This window comes from Elaeis guineensis, chromosome 1, assembly GCF_000442705.2.
Source record: "Elaeis guineensis isolate ETL-2024a chromosome 1, EG11, whole genome shotgun sequence".
Lineage (NCBI taxonomy): Eukaryota > Viridiplantae > Streptophyta > Magnoliopsida > Arecales > Arecaceae > Elaeis > Elaeis guineensis.
Genome location: NC_025993.2, coordinates 146,289,957 through 146,300,253, shown reverse-complemented (window position 1 = coordinate 146,300,253; position 10,297 = coordinate 146,289,957). Strand labels below are relative to the sequence as shown.

The 10,297-nt window shown below is 38.0% G+C and overlaps 2 protein-coding genes across 2 annotated transcripts; one reads left to right on the top strand and one right to left on the bottom strand.

Annotated features, from left to right (window-relative positions):
* Positions 1-1,865: 1,865 nt before the first annotated feature.
* LOC105038930 (uncharacterized) lies at positions 1,866-3,012 on the bottom strand. Its single transcript, XM_010914863.3, has 2 exons — positions 2,787-3,012; positions 1,866-2,200 (listed from the first exon to the last, which is right to left on the bottom strand). Exons 1-2 carry the CDS (start codon positions 3,010-3,012, stop codon positions 1,971-1,973), a joined length of 456 nt encoding a protein of 151 aa, XP_010913165.1. The 3' UTR covers positions 1,866-1,970.
* A 71-nt stretch (positions 3,013-3,083) lies between these two features.
* On the top strand, positions 3,084-6,645 carry LOC105038931 (protein FAR1-RELATED SEQUENCE 6). Its single transcript, XM_010914865.4, has 4 exons — positions 3,084-3,493; positions 3,842-6,121; positions 6,217-6,288; positions 6,379-6,645. The coding sequence occupies exons 1-4, from the start codon at positions 3,395-3,397 to the stop codon at positions 6,472-6,474; spliced, it is 2,547 nt and encodes an 848-aa protein (XP_010913167.1). The 5' UTR covers positions 3,084-3,394; the 3' UTR covers positions 6,475-6,645.
* Positions 6,646-10,297: the final 3,652 nt, after the last annotated feature.

The following is a 10,297-nucleotide window of genomic DNA, read 5'->3' as shown; positions in this document are numbered from 1 at the left end:
TATACGACCTAAGAGACTGAATCCATGAGTCTGTGGCCACAGCAGCATAATTATGGAAAGAAGTTTCTATGAGATTTATGATTGGACTTGAGCTAATTAAGTCTGGTATATGACGGATGCTTAGAGTTTGATGAGGTTCCATGACCAGCATCCTGTCGAGACTCTTGATAGAGGAACTTGATCATACGGTAACTATACCTGGGGGTTCATCTTTCTGTTCTGCTGGATTGTTATTACATACTGCTAGACGTCATTAGTAGATTGTGAGAACTCACTAGGATCGCTTTCAGATTAATGATCTTTATTGGGGTGTGTTGGAATTGTTTCAATCCATCGAAAAAAATTTCGATGATGCTGTCATAGAGATCACGGTATGTCTCACTATCAAATAGAATAGAATCTAAAGGGTCACACACAAAAGGAGCTCATCCTGATCAATAGCTTGGATTATGATCAAATTATCAATTGGATGGATGATTTGGATCACTTTGTAAAGAGTTACAAATTCGGAAACTACTAAACTAAAAGGAACTAAAAGGAAGACTGTTTAAGAGATCTTATCTTATCTGATCTAGTTGATCTGCATTTTCGAATCGATCAATCATAAATCAGGAGTCATACTAAGATGTAACAACTCCATAAAAATTGTTGATAGTGATATATAGTGGTGCCTGACTTAGCCGATGTAGGGACCGATATGTTTGCTGGAGACCATGGTTTAAGTCCTCTTTACCTGGATTGATTAAGATCACTAAGGGGAAAATCTTTTTTTTTTAAGAACCAAAAACTCTAATAGAGAGAAAGATAGAGAGAAAGTAGAGAGAAGATAGAGAGAGAAAGATAGAGAGAGCAAAGAGAGAAGGTAGGGAAGGTGAAGAAAAGAAAGAAGAGAGATATGCAACTCTCTCTCTCGTTATTTTTTTTTTTTTCTTTTTCTCTCTTCTTCTTCTTTAGTTTGGGCAAAACAGGAGATTTCATTTGAATCCACTTTTCTACCAAACCTAAGAAGGTCTTGTCAAAAGATAGTAGATGAGGATGCAGTTCATGGCGGCATAGCTAAGGATCCTTGGTTTGGCAATCAACGACGACAAACGGTGCCAACAAATCTAGGGAAAACATAGAAGAAAAATAAGGGATTAAAGATCTGATTTTTTAAAAAAATTTTGGCAAAAATTGGTTAAAATTCAGGCTTTATAAACTAAAAGAAATTAAGAGGAAGATTGTTTGAGAGATCTTATCTTATCTACGGTGATGTTTGGCTATAAATTTTGCTGGGCATGGTGATGATCGTTCGAAAATAAGAAGGAAAAAGAAGGGAGAAATATAAAAAGAGGGAAGGGGATCCCAGCACTGGATGATCTTTTATGGAGAGGAACCTTCTTTACTTTTTTTTCATTTTATTTTTTGATGTTTTAAGAATTGTGCAATCCCTCCGAGGCATGATTTGCAATCGAGCTAGGCTATTCCATCTAATTGTCACCGCCAATTTCTTTCTTTTTTTTTTTTCTTTTTACATTGCTAAAACCACATAAATCTAGACCAAAAATCTATCTAGTTATTCATTTTGTTTTTTAATTTTTTAATAATACTTTTCAAAATTTCTGGGAAAAAAAGTGTAAGCTTTCATGAATATCTTTTACTTTTTTTTCCCATTTTAATGAAGCTTGTTCATAACCACCACCGCCAGTCTTCATTAGTGCTGCTACCATCCCATTGGCCCTTGCCACCAGCCCTTGCTGCCCACAAGCTGCCACCATTGTCACCACAGTTCAAGAGATCAACAAACAAGCTATGAATTCTGGTTTCCAAAAAAAAAAAAATATAGAAGCCGGTTTTCGTTTTCATGAAAACCGAAAACTGCAAGCGATGCTAAATGGAACCTTCATTGTTCAGCAAGTAACTGAAATCTAATTTTCCAAACATTAATTTATGGATAACATGAGTTTAAACTACAAATCATGTAACAAACGCTAAAAAAGTGTGAAGCCGTCATCGTAACAAACATGCCATCCTCGTCGGCACGGCGGAGCATTCTCATCATATTCAGCACAACAACTCCATCTTTTCTTCCAGTTAGCCCTCCTTGTATTTGGCCTGTCTTCCTTCTCGTTCCACTTATAAACAATTACTCCACTCCCATCGCTCCACTCGCCGTCTATTCCTTGATGCGGTGGAGCTAATGAGAATAACCCTCTATCTCCTACACAAAAACCATGTTCAGTGAACTAAAACGTATCAAATCTAGAACTAAATTAACAATATATCTCATAAATCTCTCTCTAATAAATGTGTTTGTGTGTGCCCACGCTCCATAGTTCATATTCCCTCACAACTGAGAAATCCCAATCATAAGCTAGAATTAGCCTTCACAGATGCAGCTGAGTATCATGGTTGAATTTTTTTTTTTTTTTGATAAGATGCTTCCTTCAAACAATTTTTGTATGAATATCGGACAGTAAGAAAACAAAATGTCTGGAAGTTGCCCATGAATGACCCTTTCTTCATAAAGGCAGCAATCCAATCAGCTACAGTATTTATCTCACGAAAGATATGCTGCAGTATATCTCTCCAATGAAATCGAGAAGTAGGATGGGTCGGGAACTCTCTAGAGACAATGGCACCTAAAACTTGCGCATGAACTCCAGGTGTGTCATTGAACCCAGGCCCAATAAAAACTGGACCAAAGTGGGAGGCAGCATGCAACCTGAGCCCATTCAACGCACTTGGCAACCCACCCATCAAAGAGAAAAAACTCAATTCCAATTCCAAGCAGGTACAGGATGTACCAGTTGTGTGGCCGTGGAAGGAGCAAGCCGTGGGGGAGTTATCCCGATCCTGGTAGAGCGTGCCGCATCTCAGGCATCTCTTCTTCGCCGACGCTACCTCCGTCGACAGCGGAGAGATGGGAACGGAGTTCCGGTTCGAGCTAGCGTTTAAAGCGGATTTGATAAGAACTTTGGAAGGCTTACAGGATAACCAGAATTGAGGAAGACGTGGGAATAACAAAGCCATGGGAATCAAGGAAAGTGGATTTCTTTGGAGACGGTGGTCGGAGTAAGCTAAGAAAACAAGCACGGTCGAGGCCTCGTCTCTGAAACTATAAAAAATGGCCCGACCTCGAATTGAGGGATGCAGGAATAAATTAAGGTGTCTCCGGTCCGGTTCATGCCCGATCCGGGATATAAAACGGGTTCATTACACCCAATCGGAGGCCGGACCCGTGAGCGTCTCCGCCCACCGATTAATTTCCGTAGGGAAGCAGAAACTCGTAGCCCCCCTTTCTCTCTGATCTTCCTCGAAAACTCCCTGAAAATTGAATCCCCTTTGGTTCGGTCTCTCTCTGTCCCTCGTCGGCGGATCGAGCTCGTCTGTGGCTATGTAGTGGAAAAACCCTATGGAGGAGAAACCGGCTCCCATCGCGCCGCCGGAGCCGGCGACGGGCCAAGCGGCGGACCCAATCCCAAATCTGACGCCCGTTTCATCCCCAGCTCCGGTGCGCCCCCTTTCCCTTCCTCTTCTCATTGATTTTTTTTTTCTTTTTCGGGAAACTCGTCCAATTAACGACGCCTTTGGATGCATGAAACAAATCCTCAATTTCAGAAATTTCTTGACTATAACCCTCTAATTTTACTTCTTGTCGTCATGATTACAAGAACAATGTTATACCTATGCATCGATGACTGAATTAAGCGTGCGGATTAGCTGTTTAGCCACAGTTTCATATCGCTCTGTTCTAGCTGTTCCAGTAATTTTGCTAACTGCAAGTGCAAGCAATTGCCTTGAGGCAAAATACTGTTAAGCATTTCTATTTTAATTCGAAGGTTAGCGGTTTGGTTAACAGGCCTTGCCCGAATTGGAGCCGAGGGAAGAGGAACACAATGATGCGAGCAAAGACTGTTCTGCTGGAGAACAAGAGGGGGATGAAAACGAATGCTTGGAGGAAGTAAATAAGGATGCTCCAACAAGTGCAGAGGATGCACTGGTTCCCAAGATAGGCATGACTTTTGATTCCATTAATGAGGCTTTTCATTTCTATAAGGCATATGGCTATTTCATGGGCTTTGGGGTTAGAAGAAGGACAAGTCACAACTTTCTTGGAGATCGGTACCGTTCGACCTTCACATGTTGTAAAGGAGGGTCAGCAATACTAAAGAAAAAGAACACTAAGTACAGAACGAAACCTGCTGTGAAGACGGAATGCAAGGCCATGATGGTTATAAGGGATCGTCATTTAGAGAACCGTTGGAAGGTAGAGGTTGTTGAATTGGAGCACAATCACCCGCTTGAACCTGATATGGTTAGATTCATGAAATGCTTTAGGGAGCTTCCAGCTTCAGTGAAAGGACAGCTTCAGATCAATGACAAGGTGGCTGAGTCTATAAACAAGTCAATCGATGCAGCGATTGCTCCAGGAGTTGGATATAAAAACTGCTTATCTACTGAGAAGGATTGTACAAATCATGCAGAAGAGGCAAGAAAACTCAGGCTTGGAGAAGAAGATGTTGAGGCTCTGCTGAAGTTCTTTGACAGCATGCAGGCACAGAATTCAAATTTCTTTTATAGTTGGGATATGGATGACGAAGGCCAGCTAAGGAATATATTTTGGGCCGATGCCAGATCGAGAGCTGCATATCGCTACTTCAGTGACATCATAACCTTCGACACTAGGTACCTAACCAAACAATATGATTTGCCACTTGCTTTATTTGTCGGAGTAAACCACCATGGCCAGTCTATATTGTTAGGATGTGGTCTTCTTGCAGATGAGACGGCAGATACCTGTATTTGGCTTTTTCGGAAGTGGCTAAGGTGTATGAGTGACAAGCCACCTGATGCTATAATTACCGATCAGTGTAAAACCATAGGTGGAGCAGTTGCCAAGGTATTCCCACATGCTCGACATCGATTTTGCCTTTGGCATATTATGAGGAAGCTTCCTGAAAAAATAGGTAAAATGGAAAAAAGAAAGGCAATAAGTGATAAATTGAGTGAGGTTGTTTATGATTCTCTGACAGTTACTGACTTTCAAAGAGGGTGGGCAGAAATGATCGAGCAATTTCAACTTCAAGACAATGAGTGGTTATCCACATTATATGAAGATAGGAGCCAATGGGTGCCTGTGTATGTAAAGGACACATTTTGGGCCAATATGTCAAGTATGCAGAAGAACGAGAGTAATAGCAGTTATTTTGATGGTTATGTGACATCCAAAACCTCTATCAGAATGTTTGTTGAGCAATATGAAAATGTTTTGTGGAGCAAGTATGAGAAGGAGGTTCAAGAGGATTTCCGCTCATTCAGTACAAACCCAAATCTGTTATCAGAACTGGAGTTTGAAAAGCAGATTGCTGAGGTGTATACCACAAACATATTTTTAGAGTTCCAGGTTGAGGTGAAACACTTGATGCAATGCATTAGTGTCATAGTTGACAGGAATGGGCCCATTGTCACTCACAAGGTGACCGAACTAGCAGCTGGCAAGAAGATTGATTACAAGGTTACTTATAACACTACCGAGGAAGTTGTTTGGTGCATTTGCAAATCTTTTCAATTTAGAGGTATTCTGTGCAGGCATGCATTGTGTGTGTTGCGACAAGAGCTTGTAACTGTGCTACCATCAAAATACATACTCCCACGTTGGAGGAAGGATTTCAAATGGTTGAACGCATCCTCGTCGTCACCTAGCATTGCATCTCTTCATGAGATGGATATTTACGATGATTTATACATGCATGGCCACCAATTTTTGATGGATATTGTTGAGATTGGTGGGGCTGTTGATCATGATTTGAAAGAGTTTGCTCTAGTGGTAATGAAGGAGGCAAGGGAGAAAGTGATGAAATATGAGGAATCACATGGAGATAGAAGGATTGGTGACAACAACATGTCATCCACCTCCCAGTTAGGTAGTAGCTGCCATATTCCAGCAGTTTTTGACCTGGAAAATGATGCATCACCCATGGCTCCAATTGCCAGGGTTCTGAATCCTACACAATCACATCCTAAAGCTCGCTCACCCATGAAAAGGCTTGTCAGCCAGAGAGAAAGGGCTATCCAGAATTTGAATCCCGTGCAGGTGAAAAACTCAAGGAGCAACGACAGCACAAGTGCTAGTGTGCATGTAGGATTTTGTCCTTGCATTCCTTGCTACACTTCCATAAATCTGAATTGCACATCATTTTCTGTATAAAACATCTTTATTGTTCTTTTGTACAGGGCCAAGAGATCCAACCAAATGAGGCATGGGCAATGACCCCAATTGGAATGCAAGAGGGCTTTGGTCACATGGTTTGTCCATCTAACAACATCAAATATATCTCTGCTAGTAAACTACATTGTTATTTTTTCATTTTCTTATTTTTTTGAAATTTTTGCTAGGTGGGATCCATATCCATGAATTGGACAATGCACAGTCCTGCTCCTTACCCCCAATGGCCTGAAAGTGGTAGCCTCGACCCTTCTAGAAGGATGTAATGTGGTAGTGTTAAAATGATTTGGGGCTGTTGACAAGGGACTTGATGTTTTGGCTTGTAAAAAAGTTATCTTTGAGGTGAAGGATGTATTGTGGTAGTGTTAAAAGTGGAAAGGCTTGTTGTTATCTTGGCATGGGCATTTTTTTTTAATACAAATTTTACTTAAAAGTTAGGAATGCTAGCTCCAGTTTACCTAAACGGCTAAAGAAAAGCTGAATTTACAGCAACATGTCAACATTTCAGTTGCATGTACTGGCAGAGATGTGCATCAAACATATACGAATATGAAAAAGAATGTCTATGGGCATATAAAGTTTCAAGCGGAGATAGGCACATGCAAAGAGATGCATTATCCTATCTCCATGCTAAGAGTAGTAGCCCTCACTATATTTATCAACTAGTCTTATGTTAGATTATATAGTTAAACATTTTCAACAACAGAAGTGCAAATTTGATTTATTCAATGCATTAAAGAAATAAATATTTTTGCGAACATACACCAAGAAAGATCCAAGTAAAATCAGATATCATCAAGAAGGTTCCTTGTGAATATGTTGATAATATAATGAGAATATTAGACACTAATAGAAAATTGTGATCCATGTCATATCTAATAAACAAATGAAAAATATCCTAAAGTTTGTGACATCCTTTGCAGCATCACCATGTCTGTTCCTATGTGCACATGGATTGGAATTGCGAAGTCTATGCAAAGTCCTGTCCAGATTATTTGCTTTCAAGTGTCTTTCTCAAGAATTTAAGCTAAATAAGGGATGGCCATTTATAGGTGCTTTACATTTTACCATCTTAATTCTTAGCATCAAGAGCATCATCCTCCTATCCTTAACAATGTAAACAATGCACAGTAGATCCTCTATTCCTTCATTCCTTATAGACAAATACTCTATAATACCAAACATCTTTGTAAGAAACCATTTTGATTGATTATCTAGTAATCTCTATTAGACACATGCGCGCGCGCGTGCACAGATATATATATATATATATATATATATATATATATATATATATATATATATATATATATATATATATATATATATATATTCCAGATGTTTGTACATATGACACATCCCCTTATGATGACCATTCTTCATTTAGCTTATGTTTGTTTGATTAACACAGACATTATGCGCAATGGCTTTGGAATTGGTTCTTCTATGTTTGAAACCTAAACATGAATCATGTATAATATCATCTCCCATCATCACAATGCAGATCACAGATGTCAAAGTCAAGAACTTGAATTTTGTAAGCTTTTTATGAATCTAATATTTATTATTTCTAAAAAATCATTGCTTCTGCCGTGATTATTACTTAGTCAACAATTGAACTATGTCATGCCTTTGAATTTGACATCAAGAAAAGAATAAGAATGAGGGCACTTCAACTTTACATTCTATTGACATTGAACCAAGAAGCTACATGCAAGTATTGCACAGCTGAAACAAGCAAGAACTCCAACTAAAATATGTTTTAATATGAGATGGCAATATTTCCATGGTATGTCATGCTTTAGACATGAAGTCCTGGAACAACCTTCTGAAGGCTCAACCTTTTGTGTTAGATTCATTTAAACCCATGATCTCAGCTTTTCACAGAAAGCATTATCGATATGCTATGGGTGATGGGACACAAGAAGATTGATTTAGGCACAAAAAAAAAAAAAATCTCATGTTATGATTTGAATGTTGGAATTGACACTCCACATTGATTTCCTTGATTCGTAGTAAATTAATACTGTAGTTATATTATTTTATAATTATAATTATAATTATATTATTACTATGTTTATTATTATTATTATTATTGATTATTGTTTCTTCCAAAAGAGATAAGAATTGGTGAATTGGGCTTTACGCACTAAGCCAAGCAAGTCCATTTTTCAAGGGAGGCACTGATACCATGATTGGACTCAGAGGCGGATCACACGCTTGATTTTGGTTTGACTTTATTCAGTTGATTGAGCTGGTAAGTACTTATCCTTTGAAGACTCCACATTGATTTCCTTGATTTATATTAAACCTTTCTACGCTAGAATTGACTCCATCTGAAAAAAATGCTTTCCATATGCTATTCTTCCTTATTTCATGAAAAAAAGGACAAGTTGCTGAATTTATGGAATCTCAAGATTTAACTGTTTGACTTTTCATCATCAATTAAGACCAATGCCAGATGTTAAAATCACAAGTCTGGCAATAAATTAGCTAAAGGAATGTTGCAGAAAAGTCTATACAATGAAGTGAGAGAGAGAGTTATATAGTTGCCTTGTTTTTTTCTTAAAAACAAAATTGGTACAAGATGTAGGTTCATTTATAGAGGAAGCCTATAAAGCTTACCATCTTGAGTGGTATTTGTTTTTTCTAAGCTCACATAAATTGTGGACCTTTTTAGCATCTTTTAGAGGGGTACTACCAATGACAGTGCAATTTTGTTAATGATTGATGAATGTACATTTGGCTGGTCACATGATGAGTTTCAACACCTTCAATAAACTACCTTTCCTTCACTTCATTAATAAGAGAGCATAGGAGAGGTAAAATTTGGGACATTAAATGTATCAAAATATCTTTGCTATCTTTACTTCATTGATCAAAATCTTGCAGTTATTCAAGAATTACTGTCAAAATTATGTCATCTGATGCCATGCAAATCCTCAATTCAACTTGCCCTGTTTATTTGTTTGCAAGCTGAATCATTCCTTTAATGGCAATATTGGAGTGAATTTTCAAAAGCCATACCATGCAGTATCTTGTTTCCAGCATGCTGCATGTTTAATCTTCTCTAGTTTTCAGGAAATTTGCCTCCATGTGATGACGAAGCTTCTTTGATGGGTGGTTCCATTCAAATTCATGACCAGAGAGTCTAATAATTTTCACATATATACTGCTTCTATGTATTTACTGCTTGGGATTGGTTTTTTCTGAACACTGCATCCACTTGAACGCTTCAAACTTGTCAGACAACATTTGTATGTTGATAAAAAGGATTTGGTTAAATATGGATGAAATATGAAGAAGTGTTTATAGCTAGTATGTGTCCAGCACCATTAATTGCCCCAGCATCACTTGTATGCCATGCAAATCTCTTTGAGATAGGTACTGCAAAACATTTTCTGTTTGCATTTATCAATGGTTAAGATTCCTGTCTGATGTATGAATTTGCTAACTGTTTTCAGTTCAATGCAGGTTGGTCTTTCATCATTATCAAGTTCTTTTGCATATATGGACCTATCTTGTAACAGTATCTCCTTTGCTTCTATTTGTGCAAATCTGATGTTTATTACCAATTTTTTGAATTTACTGTTCTATTACTGTGCATTTATGTAAACATTCTATCTCTATCAAGATCACACCTGTTTGGACTGACTTTACTGCTTGATTTTTTTGATATGTGATAATGCCGAGCATAAAGTGACTGTATTAGAAACATGTACAAAAGATGACGGTTGGTAATTGCAATGAAGATGGTAAATTATGGAAAAATCTTTTGAGGGCATTGTGTTGGTGTCAACAATTGGCAATCTGGGATCCATATGTCTGACCCAAATGAATAGGATATGGCATTATTATTATTTTTAATTGTGTTCCATTGTGGCTAAGAGTTTTTGGTTTTTTTTTTTTTATAAGTATTTAACTGCATTCCTTAATCAGGGGAAAAAATCATATCTGTTGTCATACCCCTTAATTTCTTCTTGTCTTCGATTTAGCTTTACCTGGTGCCTCTTTCACAAAATTAGCAGTAAATGTTATTAATCTTAGATCCATCTTAGGAGATGATAAGAAAGTGCTACACATATAATC